This window comes from Vanellus vanellus (assembly GCF_965231255.1).
Source record: "Vanellus vanellus genome assembly, chromosome: 19".
Lineage (NCBI taxonomy): Eukaryota > Metazoa > Chordata > Aves > Charadriiformes > Charadriidae > Vanellus > Vanellus vanellus.
In genome coordinates, this window is record NC_138924.1 from 9,902,475 (window position 1) to 9,927,309 (window position 24,835).

Here is a 24,835-nt window from a genome sequence, read left to right on the forward strand (position 1 = left end):
CCATCCCTTGGGACAGCATCGCCTGGGAGCTCAGCAGGATGGACACGCTGCAGACCGGAGGAGGACGCGTCCCTGCTCAGGAGCTTTTTGGGTGAAGGCATTGGGAGTTTCGTTCCAGAAAGAGAGCACCTTGCTTTCCCACGCGAGGCCGCTTCGCACCGTGGCTGTCGCTGAGTGATCATCCCTCCTTACCTGATCCCTCCCGACCTCGTAGGGACACTCTGGTAGGCAAAGCCAGTGCTGAAGGAGTCATTTCAAGATACTTCCACAGTAGACAATAGTAGCAATGTATACACTGGTTACAGATTTTTACCTGTTCTACAAATATTTGTACACTGTAAAGCCTGACGGGTAGTGGGATTTCGTCCCACCCCACCCCACGATTAAGAAAATATTCCTCTATGCCTCCTTTATGCTGAAAACAATTCTTTCCGAGCTAGCTGCAAAAGAAAAAAAACATAGCACAAAAGGCGCGTTTCAGCTGAATACGAAAGAAATCAAGGACCAGCAAATAAAGAAATCGTTTCTGGAAAGTATTAGCAACTTTTAAGCTTAAACTTCATAAATATATTGCAATAAGCAAGTGTGATTCAATCAATGGATGGGAGTCTGAAGACACTGGGTCTGTTCCTAACGCTGCAATTCATTTACTGTTTGGCCTCGGGCATAACGCATCACTTCTCGGTTTCCCACAGCCACGAACGATGGTGGTGTGGGGGGAAGAAGAGACATTTATTTGTGCATCGGTGCCTTCTCCTCTCCGCACCGTGGCACGAACCCTGCGCTGCGCCGGGGAGGTACCGGAGTGGCACCGCAGCTCCCTGACCCCACCGCCAAGCCTCCCCGCCGGCCCCTGCGCTCCTACGGCTCCGTCACTTCCAGAGGAAGAAGGAATTTCTACAGATAAAAAGAGCTAAAGAAGCGCTGCTACAGCAGTCCTTGAACTACGCAACCGAACAGATCGCTTTTTCCTTTGAGTTTTGGGATGCTGTGACTTCACAAACCAAGTACCATAAAAGTGAAGCTCTTATTTTTCCCAAATAGCCAAGATTTGCTCATGGATGTTTAATATTACAAGCAAAAGAAAACGACTAGCTACTTCACTTGTTAGTCACGAAGGTGGTTCCTACTGGATCGGTAATGAAGACGCGAGAACTAATTTATTCGGGAGTCAGTAAGAGACTGATGAATCCAGCCCACCAAGACGGGAGATGTAATTCTCTGTGTGTCTGAAGATACAAGCTCTTCACCCGCACAAATCCCTCTGGAAACACACGTTTGTCTCACCGAAGTGCAAGTTACCCACAGGTATCAACACTGATTGAACACTGTCCTGGAGCAGTAACGTTGGCTGTGGCATCGCTTGGCCGTCAGAGTCACCCGTCAGTCCAGTTCTCCACAGTCCCCATCCCTGAATGATACTGCAGCGACGACTCCCTCGACAAGGAAAAGCTTTGTGAGTACAGGAACTCGTTCGCCGCGTTTAGGTGCGGAGAGGGGGGTTTTCTCTCGCACACAGACGGGTGCACCCTTTCCCTCGGGAAAGACGAAGAAGGAACGCGCTCCCGAACCTGAGACTGGGACAGCTGGTTGTAGACACTGAAGTGGCCGTTACCTGGTGGCTGCGAGCCTTGGCCCGCGATGGACGGGAGCCGCGGCATCATGGTGGTGGCAGTAAAATGAGCAGGGAAAGGCTGGTAAGGGACAGTTTCCATTGTCTGAACGCTGTAGCTGGTGTAAGGTGCGACAGAAGTCCACATATTGCAGCTCAAGGGGGGAGGCGGTGGTGGCAAGTCATCGACCGTTGAGACACCAGCAATTTCAGCCCCAGAACCAGAGTACATGCACGCTTCCCGCGGAGTCACCTCGCTGCAGTAGGAAGGGCTTAACATCTGCTGATCGTAGGGAGGCGGGGAACGGAAATAGTGATCCTCTCCTACGGAAGAGGAGGCTTCCAGGTAGGAGCGCTTGCAGGGCAGGTCCAGGTGCCGAGCACTTTCTGCAAACAAAATAAATAAAAAAAAAATACACGTTCAGGAGCAGCTCCCAGAGCGACGGTGTTTCACAGCAATGTGCTGAGAGCCTGCAGCGGTTTTATGGAGTCCCCTTAGAAGCCCAGCACGCAATCTGCGATTATTTCTCACAGCAACTGGTGCTCTTTTGCAGATTAATCCGGTTAAACCACTTCAGTTTGGAAAGACGATGTGCAACATCAAAAAGACATTGTGTTGCAAATGTCAGGCTAATCCCCTCGGCCTCAAAGCGTTCTGGTGACATTTATCAGGTTAAGTGAGTGACTCGGGCTACTATTCTCACATCAGAGATTACTTCACGCTCATCCAGATAACGGAGGTCCCTGACGCTCTTGCAGCGTTACTCCTGACAAATTCAAGAAGTCTCTTAAAGGGTCTTATCGCGGCCTGCCTTCCTGTCATTACAAAAATGACTATACATTTCCCAGATATTCGCGTCAAAAGCTGCAGAAATATTTCCAGATAAAGGAGCCCTTTCCCAGTCACCAGTCCTTCCCTCAGCTTTACGCTGAGAAGCTGTAGCCCCTCTCCTACAGATTACGGTGACCGTGGCTGTCTATGCCAGCGGGGTTCTGTTAGTCGTTAGGAATACTCTCTGGATGAATTAGTGAATTCATCTGCAGATTAAACATCTGCTAAAATTACGCATTTGCCTTGCAGTCCTCATTACTGGTGCTGTTAGAGTCTTCGTTTGCCCGTGATCAGAGGATTCTCACAGCTTAAATGAATTAGCGGCCAATGAGACATGCAAGTAGAAGGATTTTTTCCTGCGCAGAATTTTTCCGCTTAGCTTAAAACATGTCATGATCTCATCTGACGCTGGACTAAACGGAAGAGAATGTAGTTACAGCTCGCTTAAACTTGAGCACTAGTGGATAAGAAGACAGGGGCGCTCACACCCACCTACCGCGGTCCCACTAATCTGCACACATCCAGAGAACTGCTAATGGCTTCGTCCTGGAAAAGTGCTGAACCTGTGCAATTTAATTAACGCTAATGGCAGTGTCAAAACATCTCAGGATAGATAAGGCACCCTCCAAACAATTATTAATTCAGCTGATTCTAACAATGGATAATTTTCCGGCGCAGTTTCATGCCATTTGAATTATGCATTCTGATTATTTTTTTCGGCTCTGACTCAGAGTCTGAATTTGCCTTCTATGGGACAAAACCACTAGTAACTGCCCAAAACCCCAGCTCGTGGGCCCTGACCCTCTGAAACGCTTCCATCACATCAGTATCCTTGAGGATCAAGGCCTAAGAGACTGATCCAAACCGAACTGGAATTAGCAGTAAGCTTTCAGTGCTCGTGTTCTCAGGTGCGTTTGCTGTAATATTTTTCTAACTGTCAACTCAAGTTACCTCTTCTTTTTAGGCAGTGATAGAAGAGCCCTGAATCCCTCTGTGCTGTGAAGGTGTTGAGTGGCAGGTCTTGAGTATCTGAAGCTGCAAATTGCATGTGAGCACCGTTCTCATACTGATAATGTTGAAGGGTCTGGTGATTCCCATGAAGTGGGTTAACATCTGGCTTTGTTGAAAGCTGGCCGTGACTGGACACCAACCTCTGCCTCATGATGCTTTTGGAAATTACTGGATATTCTTTGCTAAAGGAGGTAAGAAAAATTATGACCGGTTAGAGAGCAATCAGCATCAACAGAAAGATGAAATATCAGTTTGGATTCCCTAGAACATCTCCATCCAATGACTTCAACATCCTTTGCCAAACACGATGAACTCATACTCATCACGCTCCGCTGGGTGTGGGCAAGTATTACGACAACACACAGAGTGTGTCACCAAAGAAGGCAGTGGAAGAGCTTTTCAGGGGTATAAATGGCATTGAAAGCCCTAATGCCTTCAAACACAAGCAGATGTGATGCCCCCACGGCATGGGCACCTTTAACTTCTTCTCCAAAGAGGTGCAGCGCTCCTTAATTAAAGCATCGTCTGGGAGGAAACGATGAAGCATGGTGTAACGAGACGGGGGACATTGCATTGCCTTGGGAACAAGCTCCCTGCACTGCCTAAGCCTCCTCTGCACCGATGGAGCAGCGCTCCTGGGAAGCCACAGGGGTGTCCCCGCTTCCCTCAGTCTCCCTACATAGGTGGTGCCCATGCTGGGCTTGTGATGGTTTTATTTATACAACAGCAGTGCGCCCGAATGGGCTGGTCACCTCTGATACAAAGACTTGCTGTGATGGCTTAGATAGAGGTAGCTACTGGCAGCAGGTGCTGTTTGTTTTCGTGGTTGGGAATCCCAGGTTTGTTTCAGGATATTAATTTTTCCCCTGGGATGACATTAGCAAGGGACCTGTAGACAAAATCAGAACGCTGTCAAACTTATCTGTCGCCCGTGGAATAGCATTGTACTGTAACAGAAACCCCCGTGGTTTAATCAGTACCGCTTCGCAAGCAAAGCCGGTAGTCCACGTGAAAAGGACCAAAAGGCCCAAAGTAATTCAATATATGGCGAGCAAGGCTGGGTTTCTGCACAGGGCTCGAGGTCTGGAGGGTGCTGCCCGTCGGACGCTGCCTGCCCGTACGCGCCGCCTGGGTTGAGCGTACCCACTTGCACACGCCTGCAGGCTGCAGAGCAGCCCCCCGAGGAGCTGAGCGCCCCCTCGCCCCCATCCCTCCTCGCGCCGCTCGGCCCTACCTTTGCAGCCGCGCCACGCGCAGGTCGCTGTCGTCGCTCCCCCTGAATCCCTTGGCAAAGGGGTTGTTTTCAATTTTCAGCTGGGTTATCTTTAAAAGAATGAAACCGAGCGTAAAGCGGCGGAAAACAGAGCAGGCCCAAAGGTGCAGCAGCAGGGCGGAGGCTGTGGGTCTCTAGGCCCTGCGCGACACCCCGTGAAATGCAGAGTCCGTGGGAGTTTCGGCCTCCTACAGACGTGGTGGCAGAGGCAGCGTGTCTGCTCTGGGAGCCGAGGGAGAAACCCAGCTGCGGAGTTGAGTGCTCGAGCTTTTAAAGCCCACAAAATCGCTGATCATGAATGAGGCCAGGAATGCAAATTTCCTTAAGTCTGAGTCCCGTGTCCTTATTCTGGGCTCTTGTTAGCAAGAATATATTTGTCTGATTTAAAAGAAGGTTTTCTATCTATCCGTGTTAGAGACGCCTATTCCTCATGGCATGGCTCTCCCTCATTTCCATAACAATTTTACAGTCATCGTTCAGCCGTTTTTCCTCTGTGAAAAGACTCATAAGGCAAATAGTGAACTGTCTTTGGGTGAGGGAAAGGTGCTGCCTTTTCCAAGAACTGCCTTCCGCCCCCAGAGCTGCCGTGTGTTAAAAGGGTCAAAATGCCTTAGAATTGACTTAGACTAGACTTAATTTGGATGGAGCTCAGCTTTCGTAAGATAACTGTGAAAGCTCTGCCATTCATGAAAATTCTGTTTAAAAAAAAAATTATGGGTGAAATTTCCTCTAAAAATATTCAGTAGTTCATCTGTCTTACGGCCCCAGTACCTACAGCGTTCCCTTGCCAACGCTGCCACCCGATCCCTTCCCTGTATAAGGCAGGTACAGCCCAAAGCCATACAACGGTCAGGAATGCCGGGGAGAGGTACTTGGTTGTCCAGTGAAAACTGAAAATAAACCACCTCTTTAACAAAGGGTTTTGTAAAGACAAACAGGTGGCGAACAAGATCATCCGCGAGGGTTTCAGGAGCCGGAAAATGCCAGAAAAGCACCGGAACGTTTGTAGGGACACAGGAGCTCCTAAAATATCTGCCTCCCAAAGAGATGTACGTGTGCCTGGGCACAAACGCACAGCCAAGGCTCCGTGACAGTAGGTTATAGACAGGTCTAACACAGATGGACACAACGGTCAGGTGATGTCTTATTAATGATCAGATGGTCTTATTAATGTCCTGCCCTACTAAGGGACACCAGCGGGTAGGATCACCTCCGTGGGCATCCCATTGTCACCTAAAAGACCTCTTCCAAGAGGAGGAGAGGTGACAGCGTGGCAGGACACTGGTGGGGAGGTGAGGACACGTATGTCCCCGCAGACCGTGCCGCTGCCCCCGGGCGTCCCCTCTGTCCGGGGCCGCGCAGCCCTGCTCCCCCCTGCCAGCCGGCCGCGGGCTTGCGCCAGCCTGCATCCCATTTCAGCGGGGAGGACAACAAGCAAGTTCTGTGTCCGGCTGATTTACAAGAGCGTTGCTATAACTGACAACTACACCGCTAGCAATGCTGAAAAATAGCCTTTACCAAAAAACTCCAGAGAAAACAGCTGGCCGGTATCTGGGATGGAGAAGGAAGGTGGTGACGGGAATTTAACCAGCCTCGAGGCCTTGAGCTTTTCCCCTCTGCTCCCACAGTGGCTCCAGGGTAGCTCCCAGTCAGCTGATGGACCACGAGAAGCGTAGGGCCCTTCCTAACTCACAGCCCACCGTCAGGTTTGTCAATTTAATTTTGTTATTCAACGACTGCGGTTTTCCTCTGACATGAGCAGAATCAGAGCTTCAGTCCCCCCTTGTCACCTTCCCCTGGCTTCATCCAGCCCAGGAGCGAGTTGTGGGTAAACACCTACACGTTCCTCGCCGAGCGGTGCGTAGGGGTAGCCGCTATCATCAGCTTTCCATCTCTGGGAGCCCCACGGTCAGCTCTGTAACCACAACTCTCATTTTTTGTTTAGAGAGATGATAATTCACAAGGACGGTTCTTCCCAGCAGGATATTTCTGAGCTAAAAATAATTCAGTGGTTTGTTTATTCTAAAAGATGCCCAGACCGGGATTTTAATTGTTAATGCCGAAGAGAATAAGCAAAACCATTTGGCTCTTTCTCTGAGGTTGCGAGTTGCTCGAGACCGCAGTGAGGTTTTGGCGGGACCTTCTGCCTCCCGCTCCTCGGCTGCAGACCCCCATGCCCCCCCCCCCCCCCCGCAGGGCAGCATTCCCCCCCCCCAGCCTGCAAACCGCAGAGCCGGAGCCGGGCAGCACCACGGCAGCTCCTCGCAGCAGCTTCCCAAAAGAGTTAGGGCTCGTCTGGGGCATTTTCCCTAAACCCGCCAGGTCCGCTCTGTGCTGCTGCTGTCGGCTACCGCCCCCCCCAGCAGTGGTTGTATGGCAATGACAGTGGAAGTATTAACTTTATAAAGCACTTTGGGAACCTTAGGGATGAAAGGCGCTATTGACACGCGAAACATTTTAAGTAGGTATTAAATAAGCACTTTCGAGCCTTTTTGGTTAACCATGTTTGGGCAACCGGTCATTTTACATCAACAGCTACAACTTTTCAAACAGGATTCACTTCAGTGTCCAAATAGGGACTCTTTTTTTTTTTTTTTTTTTCCTCCTGTTTACACACACGCATCCATGTTTCTGCTTTTAACTGGCTCGCTAATTGCAAAATCTCGCAAGGACTCTATGCTTCAAGCATCAAAGGGCATACAGGCATCCTGCTTGGGAGGAAAAGCTCTGGTCGGATAATTGGGGAGGAAGAATTTCACGTATGTTCCTGTTCCTGTAGTAGTTTCCTATGCGGCTGTAGAAAAGGAGCTGACAGAGTAACGCCTGGCAGATTTCGCGTGCGGGGTGACAGGAGGGCTCCGGCAGTGCTATTTCACTCTGCGCCTTTATTTATGAATCCCCACGTGCTGTAAAAACTCCAATTAACCCTCATACAACGCTGCAGTTGGGCTTCACCGTTAGGAAACCCGCAGGGCAGCAGGAGCTTACGCAAAGGCAGGTAAAATCGGGAGCAGGATAGAAAACGGAGCCTTGCCACCCCCTGCCCGGCATGCTCGCCCCCTCCCTGCCGCGGTGACCGTGCACCCGCTGGCGCAGGGAGGTGACAATTCGCCGTCGCGTTGCCGTCCATCCTGCTAGTAACCTGGGTTGGTAAAATCCGATGACGGCAGAAGACTACCCACTGCCGCCACTGCAAACACGCTCAGAAAAGCAGCAGAGCAGCCGTACCCTGCAATAGGGGGGTGTCCGTGACGCGCGCCCAAAGCGCAGACCCCCAGCCCGGTGCCTTATATTCCCCCCAAAACAAACCCAAACCCCCAGGCCCCCTCCTGCCTTCGCGTGCTCACCGCAGAGCAGCCTCTTTGCTGCGTTTTTATGGTTACATTCCTCGTACGTCTCCCTAAATACACAGACTATAATTACTTTTCGCTGCAGATTTACGAGCAAGCTTTACTAGTCGTTATTAGATTTGCTCGCCGTTTTGAATGACATCTCAAGCCTTTATGAGCACGCGGGTTCGTTAGCGTCTGGCCTCCCGGGCTTTGCCAAGACAGTGTTGCCCAAGGACGGTCACGCTGCCCCTTCGCTGCATCCGCCGCCCCGTCGCTCCCGCTCAGCGCTTGCAGGGCTGGGGTGGGAACTTGTCTTTTAAAGCGGGGGAGTTTCTGCCGCGCAACAGCAGCAGAACAGGCTCTGCCCCTCCCTCCGAGCAAACAGACCCCGCTCGTCGAAGCGCAGCACGGCAGCCACATCCCCGTGCCGCTGCAATTTTTCGGAAGCTCATTTCGCAGCCCTCAGCAGCAGAGAGCAGATGCAAAAGCCCACAGGTGGGAATTAAGCGCCTTTCGGCAGAAAAGCACCCTACCTTGTGATTCTGGTAGGAGGTCACCGATATAAAGGACGTCTCCGGAAAAACGTGGGTGCAGAAGGCTGTGTTCTTTGACCCGAAAGCGTTGTTCTCATCCGCCTTCACAATATGCAGCCGCGGTTGGTATTTATGCATTGAATTAAGAATGATCTGAAAAACAATTGATGCTAAAGTGAAAAATCCAATTTGGAAAAAAAAAAAAGACAGACAAACCGTAGCTGTTCAACAGACTTTACTAGCAGGACACGGAAGCCCACTAGTGCTCAGCTTTAGCTTTGCTTTCCAATTAGAGGGGAAAATTACATTATATAAACGCACATGAACCAAGACAGAAAAGGTATCTGCTGCTCTGGCAAGCAGAACTGAACTTAAAGCTTTCCCGGTAAACCCGCATTTTCTTATTGCTATTGGATAGAGTCAGTCTGGGTGGAAAAAAAAGTCATAAATTTTTTTCCCAGCTCATGCTGAAGCTGTACAATATATATAATTCACCAGCAGACTGGTCCATAAAGATTCCTAATAAATACTTCACTGAGCTGAAAAATACACAGTTTAGCAGAGGCAAAAAAAAAAAAAAAAGAATCACAAAAACCACGGGGCAGGGGGGGAAGCGCAACTATTTTTCTTTTATCTACTGGTAAAACAAAACTACAAAAAAGGCGATTTATTTTTTCCCCTTCTCTTTGTGGAGCGGCTCCGTGCGGGTGGCTGTGTCCGGGCACCTCTCGCGGTCACTCGCCGGGTTCTGCCCTCTCCTCGGTCCCTGCGAGCGAGAGACCCAGCGCTGTTTTATGGCGGGGGCCGGGGGAGGCGAGGAAGGGCTGTGGTCCGGCGGGGATTGCGCAGCCCGGGCTCAGGCCAGCGCTGGGCTCCTCTGATGGAGCGTTAGGGGCCGAGCGGGGCTACCCAAGCCGGGGGTGGCTGGCCCGAGCACCGGCCGTGCCGCCCGGCCCCGCAGCATTGTTCTTCCACAAAGAAGGGACGTGCCCGGATGCTGCAGAAGAAAATGGTTTTAAGAAATTCAATTTCTTTTAAGAAATTGAATGGGTTTAAGAAAATCCTTCATCCCTTTTACTGGGCAAAGAAGGAATACTGCTTTCTTCTTGTTTTCTTGGCATAACCCTTTTCAATCTCTTCTTCCCTCTCCCAAATTGGCTAGTTGAGTCTGTCCTTCCCGAGCCCGGCTGGTCCTAGAGGTGAGGGCATCTCCAGCCAGGCTGACACCCCTCCCCTTCCTGGGGTGCCCAAAGCAGCCTGCAAGGACACATCCAGCCCCGAGGGAGACACAGGCGAAGGGCCAAGTAGGGAAGACGGCAACGGCTGCTGTCTTCAGCTGGTGGTAGTCAAATGGGTGGGTGGATGGGTGGGTGGATGGATGGATGGATGGATGGATGGATAGGTGGATGGATGGATGGGTGGGTGGGTGGGTGGGTGGGTAGATGGGTGGATGGATGGATGAATGGACAGAGAGACGTATGCAATGCAGCAGAGCAGCATCAGTTTACACTAATTGTGGATTATCCCATTTTAAATGAGAATCATCAAGAAACAGAAGACATTTGCTCCGTGTTTGGCATTTGTGCTCAGGAACCCTTTCTATTTCGTGCCCGCCCATGCTGAGGAGCGCTCGCAGCGGCGGCGGCGCTGCTCTGTGCGCTCCAGCTGGGGCGGGAGGCGGCGTAGGGAGCTCGTGCTCTTTAAACCCCTTCGTCTGGCCGCACGTAACTCTGCCCACAGTAGCTGGCTGCATTATATACCACTTAAATGCAATTTTTATTGTTGACATTTTCCAGACAACCCTCCCTGCTCCCCAAGAGAGAGAATGAGGAATTTTTGGCATTTTATCAGCTTTGCATCAAGTCTCTTAACCACTTTGCGGCTGTTGATGTGCAGGGCGTAGATCTGAGAGGGTCGGCTCAGGTTTGGGTTTGGAGCCTTTTCTCTGCTTTCATGTATCAGCCACTCGTAAAACAAAGCCGAGATGAATAGCGCCAGAGGGCCAAGACTTTCATAAGAAGGGGCATTTTAATTTTCAATAATTAAGAGTTGAGCCAAGCTGATAAATAACGGCTGCCTGGAGCAGAAGCTGGGGTGTGCGAAGCTCTCCTCACCGCCTCTCCCTGCCTGCCCGGGTCTAGCAAGGACAGCAGACTCGTCCCCAGAGCCAGAGCGAGACAACAGCAGGCCGAAGAAAACAATCTTAAACTGAAACTTCCGAAGGGAAAATTAGGAGCCCAAGTTTCAGTATGCTCTGGATGCATAGTCTGTATTTCCTCTCCAAAGCAGTACCCACTGGGCCATAACGACCCCCTTATAAAACATTTTTTTTTTTTTTTAAATAACCTCTTTAAACCCAAAGTGTCCAAACAATTTTCAAAACGAACAAGACATCCCTTTTTGCAGCCTGATAGAAGCATTCAGGAAAGGATTTTTGACAGACGCTCGAGGTTCCAGCTGCGGCTGCAAACCTGCCTGGAGGTTCGTCATGAACTGCCTGATGTCTGTGGGATGTTTGGGGGGGATCCCCTAAACGGCTTAATTTAACCCACTGCGCCTACAAGGTGGGTTTTTTGTCCCCTTTTCTGTCCCCTGCACTGAAGTGACTATTTGCCCACATGTCTTAGTATAAGTACCCATTTAAAGTGCCGAATTTCTTCGAGTGTGGTGACCATGAAAGGAAACCCCCTTGAGATGTGCCAGATCAAAGCCGAACAGCCATCGCTGAGAGCGAAACGTGATTAATAGATGTGAGAGCCGCAGAGCACTGAGGTTAACTTCATCGAGTCAGTGTCCACGGACGCGGATGGGGAACAGCTTCCAGCAAAAGCAAAGCCCCATAAAAATACGCCATTCTCATATGACAAAGAAAAATCCCTTCAGCTATTTGGCAGAGCGGTCAGCTCGTCGGACTGGGGATGAAAAAGGGATGTCGTGGTGCTCTTTCAGATTTCGGATGCCTCCCTGTGCCTGCTGCTGTGACTTCTCACTTCTTTTTCGGGAGGCAGCGACCACTCTCCGCATACGCACAACCAATGTTTCACAGGCTCGAAAACAAGAACTCGTGTACAGAGGCCGTGTCTGCTCACCCGTCCTCCTCTCTTGTGCTTGGTGTGAGCCTTTGGCGCTCAAAAACTCTACAAATCATTCAAAAAAAAGCCTCCCGACCCTTAGCTGCGAAACACTCTGCCTGTGCAAAGTGAAACGCCAACAATTCAGGCTAAATAGTTTTCAAGGCTGCTGTGGAAAACCGGTCGCTGGCTAAAAATACACAAAACAAATGTAAATTCCACTCCGATGACGAACATCAGTGGAAAGATTAACTTAAAGAATTGTGTCAAAAATGAGAAGTATTTTAATTGAGGGGACAGAGCATGGCTGCTGCTGGTCGGCACTGGGCAGGCTTCAGCAGCAGCACTGGGCAGGATCGAAGGTGATACAGGAGCTCTCAGCCTCAAAGATGATGCTAAAACAATAACTTTGTATTTTCCTGCACTTATCTTTTTCATCGCGAGGGCGCGGGGAGATTAAGTCGGTGTCGGACACTGTCACACACCTTTTAAAATTGTTTTCGGTACAAAGCGTAGGTAGTTTGAAGTAGGTCAGCTGCTAAAAAAGAAATGGTGTTTGCCTTGTCTTGCCGCTGAAAAACGTTACTGGTTTATTGGTTAGAGGGGAATTTTAACGTGATAAAGGACAAGGATAAAAAATTAGTGAGGGAAACTGGAAAAGAGTGTTTCTGGAGCGGCACCGAGGCACAGTGGCTTAGTAACTGAAAGCCCCTCTGCAATTTGGTGATCTTGTCTATTTGCCTACGAAAGAAACAGCTCAGCTTACGTGAAATAGCAGCATGCTTAGCAGTCTAATAAATACAATTCTTTTTTCTGTATTAAAGAAAAAAAAAGAGAAGAAAAAAACAACAACAGGTAAATCAGATATTCCAACCACACTCCTCAAATTAGATAGACAGCGCCGAATTTAGGAAGTGGATCTTGGCTCGACAGCCCGACACAGGCCTCCGGGGGGATGCCGTCTCCCACCTCCGCCCCCCCAAGCACTCTCTCTGCCTGGAAAATAAACAGCTGCTAAAAAATACCCACGTGGGTAAGGCCGACCTTCTTCAAGAGCAGCCGCCTGGATGGCACCAAAAGGCTGCAACGAAGCACCTGCACTGCTGCGGGGACCCGACTGTGGGGACCCTCCTCGGGCCGCGCCGGCCGAGGCCCCAACAGCTCCGCCGGTACTTCACAACCGCTTCCCGCCTCTCGCCCCCCCAAGGCGGTCACCGTGCTGCACAGACTGACGCTCGCCGGGGCGCCCCCCCCCCCCCAAAAGCCGCACACCCCCCGGCGCCGCCGTAACTCCGTTATTGCTGGCCAGAGAGGAGCCAAAGCGGATCTCGAGGGTGATGTCACTTCTACCCCCTCAACGTCGCACGTGCGGACCAGATTGCGAGAGAGACGAACTCCAAAGTCAAATGTGAGCTTACACAAACATCTTTTTTTTTTTTTTTTTTAAGCCGTCTCCCTCCTTTGTGCTGATCACACAGTTGGCAGCTGGAACTTACGCTGTAATGTAGCTCCACTTCTTTATTTTTTTGGCATTCCCCAGTCAGCAACAAATGTCAAAAAAAAATGGTGTCATTTGCTCCTTCCATTTAATTTTACTTAGGAAAACATACTCCTTTAGCATCTAATCTCGCACACTGCTGAGTAATGATGGCTTCAAGGCTTGAGGACATTTTCCAGTTTGCAGGATCGGGCCCAGAGGCCGGAGGCTTGGCGGGGTAACGGTGCCGCATCGCTTGTCGCGATGCAAACTTGCCTTGAAATCACCAGTAAAATGTATTTACTTTCATATGAAATTTGGGGAGTTGATTTAAGAGCGCTCCCTGTTTCGCCAAGGTATCAAATGTCATATGATGCAGTGGTTGTTATGGCAACTACCCTTTTTATATTGAATAGTAAACGGCTACGAAAAAGCCACATAATTTTATGGTTGCTCCCGGGGGATCACATAACTAATATAAAATCTCTCATTTTAATATATTTTCTGCTTCTTTCTTCCTTCCTTCTATTCTTTCAAAGTGAAAAAGCCTTTGAGCGGAGGTTGGCCCTTGTCCCACACCGGGACACTGAGCGGGGACGCAAAAGGACCAGAACAAAAGCCTGGCAATTCAGTCTCCGGCATGGAAAAAAGAGCACGTTAATCAACCAGGCTCTTCCAGAATCGCAACCACTGCTGCAGTTCATCTCAATTAATACTTAGAGTGTTTGGTGGTACGAGCCACCCCAAACCTAACTTTTCTTCAGGACTAAATGGTTCAGAGATGCCACGCGACATCAGTACAGGAGTTGCCCCAGATGGGCTGCCCGGGCTGGACGGGACATCTCCAGGGGACAGACGGTGGGAGCGCAGTGCCACCGCCCTCACTGCGTCCACCTCGGGAGCCTGCAGAGATGCACCACCCCAAAGGCAGCGGTCAAAATCAGGTTGGAAATTCTATGATTCTATGATGGAATTATTCTATGATTCTATGATTCTATGAAAAGACCCTTAAGATCGTCGAGTTCGACCAAATAAAACACTACATTCAGACAAGCCCTACAGCAGCTGCCACGCCAGCTCCAAAACGACCTAAACCTCAGCCTATTTATTTTCAGTCATCTCCAGGGAACGCTTCACCCCGCTGTGCCCAAACCAGGCTGCCTCGCAGCGGGGCTGGCCGGCGGCACCCCACCGGTGGCGGGAAGGGGCTTTTTCCAGCCGGCCGGGCTGCTCGCTGCCGGAGGAGGAGCCTCCCAAACCCACACGTTTGTCCTGGCAATCCGCACAATGGGGGGAAAAAAAGAAAGGCTGGAAAATCCTGGGAAAAGATTCAACATGAGCTCAGACAAATTGTTCCTTAAGACAGGGCCAAAGCTGAGATTTTTTTTTAATTTTTTTTTTTTTCTCGGTCCTTTTTCATCTAATGTCAGCTGAAATTCATCGTAGTGTTTCCTGGCCTTGTGATGCAGCTTTGGTGTGGAGGAGAAGTCCACCTCCACACCAGCTCGTGAGCGTTTGTTTCGGAACGGAGAGGAGAGGGCGGACGGAGGGGCTGTGGTCCCGGGACGTCCCCTGCGCCGCCCCACGCTGCTGCGTGGCCTCCTGTCACCCGTGGACACAAAAGGACTTGGGCAAGCTCTGACATCTTCACTTGCCCTTCTCCAGGCCAGCTCCCCACCCAAGGCTGGAAGAGGATTTCGGGATCTGAGTCAAGTTAAACTTTACTAAAATCCACTGCATTTGACTCATATAAACCAGTAATGTAACAACAAAAAGATTTAACACAAGAGATGTAAATCTTCTTTTCAACCAAGAGCGCCACTGGCCATTTCTTACCCAGCTATTTAAATTGCACACGCGGATCTATTCATCCCTGCGAAACACATGCCAGCCCCAGCGGCACACAGCTCCATTTTTTTTTTTTTTTTCAGAAACACAGCAGACAATGTAAAACTTCACTTCGGGCTTTATAATTTCTTTGGGCACCACCATTTCCCAGATCAGCTGTAAGACATTTCCTAAAATGGATGGGTTGAAAAAAAAAAAAAAAAAAAAAAGAAGATAGCCTTTTCATGGATATTTTTTCAGCAGAAGACTCAGTGTGGCTCCAAAAAAAATTTACTTCAAATTTAGGGCTGGACAAAAGATTTCTTTCAAGTTTTAATCGGTCTAAGAAAAAAGCTAGTTTAGTAGCGGGAGAGGCATATATATTTATATGAAATTCTTATATATTTCTTATTTTCAAATATCAATATAAGAAAAACATATATTATGTATAGTCCTTATATACGTATAACAAATCACATATATAAGAAACCATATATATGTATATAAATGTAAGGAATCTTTAGCTGAGAATAAGGATGTGAAACTGCTCTCTTGCTAGAGAGGTCCTGCAGCGTTGCGGTGCGGTGAGTGAGGACCAGCTGGGCGCAGCCGGCGAGCCGCGTCCCGTCCCGTCCCACCAGGCAGGACGTTGCCTGGGAGCTGCCGCGGCCCCATCCCATCCCTTCGGCCGCAGGCGATGCCCAGCGCCGCAGCGGGGCCGCGGGGAGGCAGCCGCCGGGCACCCGGCGAGGAAACCACTTGGCTGAAAGTCATAAAGCAAAATAATAATAATAATAATAATAATAATAATAATAATAATAATAATAATAATAATAATAATAATAATAATAATAATAATCTAAATAAAATGTACGGTTTCATAAGATTACTAGGACATTAGCCTAATTAAAGTGCCCGAGTGTGCCTGACGAGCACAGACAGAAAAATGCTAAAATTGAATGAATAGACAAATGAAAGGGAAACCCCAAGACGAGGGGAAAAATTAAGTCTTTCAGTGATAATCAAATAAACCCAAGTGTGCAAATAATAAATCTGGAGAGAAATAACAAACTCATCAGCATTAAAGAGCCAAGCCATCAGCATTAAAGAGTAAAGCCAGTAAATAGCACATTTAGGTCAAGAAAATCAGGAACATCACTTAAAATGTCATCACAAGTGACAGACCACCTATAATATCCTGTAGCTTCAAACCTCAGAAGGTTACGTCTCAGAAACTAAATTAACCCCACACTTTAAAAGCAGATAAAGTCCATTATGGCAATTAAAAGACGCCGTCAGCAGCCAAGGAGCGAGGCAGGTACAGGGCATATAACATAACCAAGCTCAGCAATGCTGTGTTGGAGGGGATTAAATTAAATATGTACTTCTGTTTGTCGCAATCTCCACTTCTAAGCTTCATGTATTACTTGTAGTCCACTCTCTCGCCCCCCCCCCACCCCCCGCCCCCTGGAATATCTTTACATATTCTGTTAAAAAAATAATAATAATAATTTCCAATTGATGGGGTCCCAGCCGAAGGCTGCCCGGGGTACTGATGTGACGCTATCGCCCTTTCCAAGCTGGCCCGGCTGCGGAAGCCCATGAGAAAGGCTTCTTCCTCTGGCAGAGGTTTCATTTCAGTGGAGTCATTAACAACAAACAACAACAAAAGCAGAACCCTCCGTGTGATGTGCTTTCTCCTCTGCTGTTTTCCAGCATCGCCCAGCACCTACGAGCGCTGGCCTCACGTGGCTCTGCGCGTTCACAGCCCGCCTGAAATCAGGGGAAGAGGGGGCCTGAGAGGGAGAGAGGGTTTCCTTCCAGGTAGGTCGCGTCTGGTGAGACGGACTTCCCTGGGAGCTGCCACCCAGCTCGTCGTTAACTCCTCTGGATACTGAAAACCCCATCCGAAAGGTCCTCGGGAGCACGATCCAAGCGAAGCTGAGCTCCTGCGCTGCCAGCGCGTCTCTGCGGCCAACTCGGGGGCCACCGACCCACAGCCCTCCCCCCACGCCGTACCGAAAACCGGCGCTCTCCATGGCCAGTCCTCTCCCTGATGCCTGAAAGGCGTCCTCATGTCCTCCCTATCTGTCATGTACAGAGCGTATAAGCCAAACCGGACTGCCCTAATTAACAGCTTTGCGGCAGCCCTGGTGTTTAAGGACACTGCTTAACCCTTGCCGGGCAGTTTCTAACCCTTCCTGCTCATCCCCACCACCCCTCAAGGTACGTTAAGTACCTTTATGTACACTATTATGTACCTTTACGTACATTACCGCGTACGTTAGCAGGAGGGGTGGCTGCGTGGGGAGGCTGTTCGCCGCCGGGCACGGCAGACAGCCCCCGCGCCCCCGCAGCGCCGTGGGAGCAGGGACCCCTCCTGGCCCCTTGGCCGGCTCTGCCCACCGCTCAAGCCCAGGGCAGCGCTCGGGGGGTCGCAGGGAGCCAGGGGCTGCGTGTGCTGGGGGGGTACGACAGCCACCTCCGCCATCGCCGTGCCCCAGGCACGCACGCTGTACTGCTCAGCACCGCAAGTAAGAGAGAAAAGAGGATTTTTTTTGCTTCTAAGAGCTGCCAGCCACAGCAGCTTAAACAATGCCTTGAGTCAGGAGATGAAGAAAAGCCCAAACAGCGAAACGACAAGAAAGCCTGATTAACTGAAATGAGTTGCCCAGGAGAATAACCTCACTGCGGGTCTGAGCCGAAGCCCCTCAGCAAACCCCCCCGTGCCCCTTCGGTGGCTCCGCACCCGCCCTGAGCATCCTTCACCTGCTGGGGCTGGGAGTGGGACCTGCCTGCAGCTCGCCGGCCATAAGGACCGTCTCACGGGCGCCCTCCGCCCCGCTGTTTACATACTTCAAACCTCTGAAGAAAGTGGAATTCCATTCATGAGCATTTATCACTACGGAGATACTCGTCAGGACTCGCTCAATATTTCCCCATGCGCCCCGAACTAACCTTCTGAAAGAAATCCAAGTATTATGTTACCCTTTCCGACGGAGAGCTTATTTTTGTGCATCATCGCCGGCTGCTATCAGCCAACAGACCTGTTAGCGCTTGCAATGCGGTTCACGAGGAAGGAGTCATTCCCAGTTTTCTCCTAGAAAACACAGCTAGGTGTTTCCCAGGCAGAATACACCGGGAATGGCCAAACGGGACGTGCCACCCCCGCGCAGCTTGCTGGGGCTTAAGAGAGCATCTTTGCCTCCACAGACAGACTATACGCAACCGCCTATTACTCACGTGGCATTAGAGAGCGAAGCGTCGGCTCTGCCAGAATCACTAACCCCGTCACTCACCTGCCCCGCGTAAATCAGAGACCCTATCAGGCTGATTATCTCTGCATGTAAAGATTTGAAAATACATAAATTGAGATTTTACTCTAAGCATAGGTGGCTTACAATGCTTTCTTTAGGATCAGATAGACCTCGCCGTAGCTAAACATTACAGCAGCTGCTGATTTCTTAATCCATTCCGAACACGAGCATTTCTCAGTTGTTAAGCCCGGTGTGAAAGAAGCCTTTCACGGCCGAAAAATCCCCCAAGAGGAAAATATACAGCCCACATTTTCGGGCCGTGGTGCGTGAGCCGGGCGCAGGCTTACCTGCCGCCGAACCTGCTCAACCAGAGGGGTTCGCAGGCACATTACAGAGCTCGGCGCTTAATTCCTTCTTACTTAAAATCTGCGCGATTTTCATGTGTCTGCACCAAAAAATGCCTCCCGGGCCTCTGACTACAACCAGTAATTTACCACAAGAGATAACCGGCCGGTGGCAGAAGCAGGAGCGTGGGTTGTGAGACCGAGGAGGGGTGGTTGGTGGCTGGGGTTTATGGGCTCGGTGTCAGAAAGCGAGGCTTTCCAGCGCCGCCTGGAAGGCATCCCCTCCTGCCAGCACAGTAAATAACCTTCAGTCTCATTCCGTGGATCGCAGCAAGGGCTTCGGCTCCGTGGCTTATTAATTAAGCTGTTTAACTTACTTATTTTAAGCCTCAAATGTACCTGCGCTTCTCTTTATGAACTCTGTGGGGCTGCTCGTCCCCGACGTTGAGCAGCGCTTACGGCACGCGGCGTCAGGGCATGGATTCACTTATCAACGAATTCGTTGAAATAACGTGAAATTCCCGCCTGGCTGTTTTTCAGGCGGGATCCCAGGTCCCCAGGAGAGGAGCTGCACCCCACGCCGTGATGTGTTTCCCCTTCCAACCGGGGTCCCCCCACGCCACGCGGGGCGGCTGGGGACGGGGACGGAGCCCAGCAGCCCCTCGTGCTCCGGCTGCGCCTGCGACCGCGAGGCCATAAAATCCACCGCGTCCTTCTTAGGAGAAGTCCGCTCGCGCCCCAGCCTGACCAGCACCTCCCCGTGCTCGATGTTCACCGGTAGGTGAGCAGGGCGGGGGAGCTGGAAGAGCGCCGTTCCTTTTTTCCCTCACCAATAAGCGTCTGCCAAAAAAAATGGTTTATCCAGAAAAGGCATATTTAGCACAAAGCCATCTCGCCGCGTGCCTGTCCCCTGCCTCCTCGCCCCTCCTGCCCCACAAGCAGCAAGCCAAGGTCTGAGCCCCGAGCATCGGAGCAGGGGCTGAGGGGATCGCTTGCACACGGCAAAGAGCCGTGGGCAGGGCCAGGATCTGCGGGATTTGGGGATGCCGGGAGGAGCCGGAGCGCGGGACGGTGGCAGCCAGGTAGGGAGCCCGGTGCCGGGACACCTGCGGGCACCCGCGGCGGCCGAGGGTGCCAGGACGGGCGAGCCGGCGCGGCTCTGGCTGGGCAGCTGCCCGCACGCTAAAAAAAGCACCAGTGGCCGCCTGCAGAAATCATCGCTCCACGTGGTTTTGAGGTTGGGAGAAAATCAAAGACAAAAGGAAACGGCGGGCAGGCCGCGCTGGAGCACCAGAAGGCAAACAAACCCTGTGGCTTTTCTCACTTGTGTTTCTCGGGGCACTTTAAGAGAGCGTTCGCAATCGCTGGGAACAAATTCCTCGAAATGAGGAGCTGTCATTATTTATAATGCAATGCCGTCGCAGGCAGGGCCGGGAGGGCTGTGCCGTGCCGGGCAGACGCTGCCTGACTGGGGACATCGGCCACCCACGCGCCGACAGCAGAACAGTTTTCACCATGACAGGAAAACCCACGCTCGCCTGGTACGGAGGCCAGGTCTCCTCCGTGCGCACAGCAAAAAGGGGAGTACTGCTGCTTTAAAGCAGACAATTAATTTAGAAGCCTAACGAGGAACTGTCTGAGAAGGGGCTAAATCCCCTTTAGCCGGGCGGGTTGTCAGTGCCTGAACCGCACAGCCACCGGGGCACTAGACCGGGTCATTCCAGGCATAGGTGGGGGGGGGGGGGGTGGAGAAATCTTCCCTGTTAAAACGCGGCGTTAAAATCGCAGTTAAAAAATGACAAAGTCAGGAAAAGCAAGCGTTTAAAATTGCAAAACCAACACTGCACATCCTGTTTGTTTTACGGCCACGTCGAACATCCTGTATGTTTTATGGTTTACATTTTACAACGTAAACAGTCATATATTAAGCTACGCAGTTAACCAAGAGAAAAACACGGGAGTGAAAAAACGCCACGTGCAAAGCGAGCAGGTCGGTACGGCTGCTGACACCAAAACGGCGGCATTTATGGGCTTTATGTAATTTTTACTGTGCCACCCTTAACGCAGCTGTTTTCATTTCATTTCCGTGGTGCTTTCCCCCTTTAAGAAGAGTGAAGGGGCGAGATCGCCTGTGATTAATAACGTCAGCATTAAACGGTCCTGATTAGCCTTTGAAGTTCACACATGTTTCATTGGGGTCAGTAGGTTGGGGAAGAGGGTCAGTCCCCGGCGCTGCTGACGGCTTCGCGCAGGGCTGGGTTACCACCGTGTCACGCTGCCAGAGCCCGGCTCTGCCCCGGCACCGCGGCGGCGACGCGCGGCATCGGCGCCCTTGCTTTTTGAAGTTTGAAATTTGCCGAAAATTATGAAAGCTGCAAAAAATCTGAATTTTCTAACAGCGTTTTCAAGCTGATAGGGTCACCCTGCCTCTAGAGGCAACCCCATAAAGCTCCATCTGATTTAGCTGTGTCGGAATCGCACTTCCCGCACGGCTTTTGGGTGGCATCGGGACAATCGACTCCGTGTGAACACCTGCTCTTTAGAGGATTGACGCGTGATCATTTTGAGCCGGACAGAGACACCCCTTCTCCCTCTGCGCGCTTCTTCGGGACCTTCTCGCAGCCCCCCTCACCCCCCAAACTGCTGCTGCGTAAAAGATGGGCAGGTTAAAAACCACGTTTGATGATACAAAGTAGATTCTCTTACCTGTAGTACTAGGAGGAGCTGACGGCATTAAACCTAAAAGGATTCTAAACTCTATCTTCCCTCCCTCCAGCCAGCAAGGTTGGTTTATTTTTATGTGATTTTTCAGCTCGGACAGTGCAAACCAGACGGGTCCGTATTTTTATACACATTATCTAAGCACTCTTTAGCCTTTGGCGGGCGGGAAGGGCCCTTGTCCTGAGTTATTAAATGCACTGTGGTAGATAACTGTGCACTTCCCACTTCTGCATTCGCATTACACATGAATTAAGATTTTCCAAATAAAACACTTCGTCTTTTATAGGGCTGCCAAAGCCAGCTTGGAAAATAATGAGTTTATGCAACCTGTTTCTACGAGCTCTATGTACCGTGCGCAGCAACAGCCAGGCTCAAAATCCCACCGCGCTGCCTGGAAAGTTCCTGGGCAGAAACTAAAAGGTCGGTGGCGTCTGGCAGGACCCGACCGAGCAAGTCGGAGGCTGCGTTTCCAAGAGCAGGGGGAGCAGGCGGGCAGCAGCCCACCTCCCTCAGCATCAAGCACTCCCCACCCAGCTGCGCTGGCAGCGCAAGTGAAATGCCGCTCCTCGTTGTTAAATTCACTGCCACATCCCAAAAAGCCTCCCGCTCCAGACACAAATTCGGCATCGCCGACCAAAACCCTCGCAGAAGGTCTCTCTTACATGTCCGAAGGGATCCAGGTGGTTGTTGGTGAGTTTTAGCTTCTGAAAGGACACCAGCTGCCGCATCCAGTGCGCTCCCGTGGCGGGTGAGTCGGGGTGCACGTACAGCCGCCCCGGCATGGCCGGCTCTGCCTTCCCGGCCACCATCCTGCAAACACAGCGGTTACAGATTGCATCACCTTGGCAGCGGTCACCAGCCCGGACGCAGGAGAGCGTTTTGTCCTCGAACTCAACCCAGCGACCCTCCCACCAGCCCTGGGGGGGACGCGCCGGGGCACGGGGGGTTCGGAGAGGCTCCTGCTGTTCATGGGGGTTTCAGGGCTCCTCGTTTCGGTGTTCCGGGCCAGCAGTGCAACCCCGTCCCCGCTCCCGCATGGTGTTTCCTTGGGGCAGTGTCTCTACATGGCAATTGAGTTGGCATCAGTCAGGGAGGAAATCTCATCTGGGTTTTTGGAGAGGGTGAAGCCTTCAAAGGCCATTCTGCAATGGGAGATGGTCTCACACACTTCCCCGGGAGGAGGTACCCGGGAGCAGGAGTTGGGTACCGGCGTGGGTGCACCCTCCGCAGCCATGCAGGGCTCCCACAGCCCTCAGCGGGGCGGCAGCTCCGGCGGGAAGGGGCTGTTCCCTGCTCCGGAGCTACGCGTTGGCCCCTCGTACCCTTCTGCCATCTCCCCTTGCCCCCACACCACCACCACCACCAACTCGCACGGACACAAGCCCCAGCCATGAGACCATCACTTAATGGCAACTCCCTCATTACTGTGCATTGTTCTCCTCTTCTAAAACAACAATAAAAGCAATGTTACCAAAACCAACAGAGACTTTCCAGCAGCAATAAAATGAAAAGGGGAAACAGCTCTGGGGCTGGCAAAAGCTAAATTAAACAGAGTTAACAACTATCCATCATCTAGGGCTTAATGGTTAAAACACAAAGTGGCCACAGCGCCGCGGAGCCCTCAGTCCACTCCTCTTGCCCAGCGGCACTCCAGGACAAAAGCGAGCGGAAAAGGGATTTTTTAAAACTAGAGCAGCCCTAACGTGCAAGTAAATTATGACAGTTTTATAGGATGTCGCCAGGCCCGTTCCCATTAAGATGACTACGAAGTTTTCCATTGCTCGTCTTTCCACCAGGCAGCAGTCGGTGGAAGGGTTTGGGAGAAGCAGGGCGAACAGCGGCAGCGGGGGAGGCTGCTGGGCGTATTTGGGGTAAAAAATCAAAAGAGAAAGCAACATGCCTGCTTCGTCAGAAAGTAAAAAACATTTCTGTCTCTTGGGTAAGTAACTTTACTATCAAAGGCGCAGGGGAGGGAAGAATAACAGAAAAGAAGGAAACTCTGGGGGAAGAATAAATTAAAAGAAAAAGACTGTAAACCGGATCTGGCATTGGGCTGCGACAGGGGGAATCGCTGCTCCCTTCGTCTGCCGGATGAGCACGGCTGACCCAGGGCTTTGAGTAAACCATCCACTTTTTGCTTCATAACTGATCTCCTAAAAGCAAAATATTACTACAGAAGAAAGGAATTTAAACTTTTCTCAACTCACACAGATACCTAATTTTTAAGGCCAAAATGGACCATTAGGTCACCCGGTCCAGCCTCTGGCTGTGGCGTTACCCTCTTGCACCTGCCCACGGCCAGACAACCTACGCTTGGCCTAACGTGTCTCCTCCGAGAAGGCACCCAATCTCGAGCGCTTTGGGGATGGAACCATCCACCACCGCCATTAGCGGTTTGTTCCAGCACTTAATCACCCAGCCTGTTAAGAATATTTTATTTTATATTTGTCTGGTTTTAACTTCCAGCCATTGGCTCTTGTATCTATCGCTGCTCCAGGAAAGAGAGCTCCGGGATGTTGGCATCCATCCCGTGGGAAGGTATTTACGTTGGTTTCTGAGTTTGCACAGCAAATGGTCGATCCAATTGCAATTTTCTTATGGAAAAGAAGGCAAACAGAGCTGTTCTCTTACCATTTATTGTCACAGAATTTATACCGGTGGTCGTCTGCCGGGACGATGTCGATCAACAGGATGTACTTGGTCTTGGGGTTCATTCCGGTCACCTTAACCTTGTAACTAGGAAACATCCTCCTTAGGAAAAGCAAAGGGTGAACATGTTAGTGAGCAAGCTGGAGCAGCGCTGGAACTGATGGAAACTTGGAGCGGCGCCCCAAAAGGCAGATCCACCGTGTGATGGATTCACGCTCGGACAAATGAGCCACAAAACATTATTGCTGCTGATGCGTCACCGGGATTAAACTCACCCTCTCCAGAGCATGGGCTGCACAGGGCTAGTGCAAAATGGGGCACAAATATGGGTGAGGGCGTATAGAAGGGGGTTACGGGTCAGTGTCAGGAAAAGGCGGGTGTAAAGAGGGAGATGGCGGGGGTTCAACCCAGCCCTCCTTACGGGAGGCTGGGACAGAGACCCCTCCACCCCAAGAGGCTCCATATGGCTTACGGCAGCCTCAAAGATGCAGGGTTCTTGTTGCCATGAACGTGCATGAAAAAGTCATGAGATCTAACTACGCGTCAGAAGAAACACAGCGCACACAGCTTTCTCTCTCACACGTTCCCAATGTCCGTGACACCAAGTCCCACCAGTACTCCTACGCAGTAGCTGAACCTGCGTTCCCTTCAACAGACTGAAACCTGAGGATTGGCAAAGCCTGGGGGGAGACTAAGGGTTAAACCCTGCGGTGCTGCAGACCACCACCGCTCCTCTGGCCTTCCCGAATATCCCAAATTCACATCATGCTGTTAAACCTTGTTCAAGTGCATCCACCGTGGAGCTCTCCACTGAAAATGCGCCCATCCCTCTGACTTACCATTGACTTTAACGGATGCGTAGCAACACCGAACAGGCAACATCACAAACAACAGCG

The 24,835-nt window shown here is 51.0% G+C and overlaps 1 protein-coding gene across 1 annotated transcript in view; it reads right to left on the reverse strand.

Moving 5' to 3' along the window:
• Positions 1–1,376: 1,376 nt before the first annotated feature.
• The window catches only part of TBX4 (T-box transcription factor 4), a gene marked incomplete at both ends in the record, with an annotated part of 35,983 nt that continues 12,524 nt past the window's right edge, over positions 1,377–24,835 (reverse strand). Inside the window, 6 exons of the mRNA XM_082493046.1 lie at positions 1,377–1,999; positions 3,396–3,637; positions 4,690–4,778; positions 8,594–8,746; positions 21,953–22,100; positions 23,922–24,041. Of these exons, the coding sequence (XP_082349172.1) occupies positions 1,377–1,999; positions 3,396–3,637; positions 4,690–4,778; positions 8,594–8,746; positions 21,953–22,100; positions 23,922–24,041 (1,375 nt within the window). The remainder of the gene's footprint in view (positions 2,000–3,395; positions 3,638–4,689; positions 4,779–8,593; positions 8,747–21,952; positions 22,101–23,921; positions 24,042–24,835) is intronic.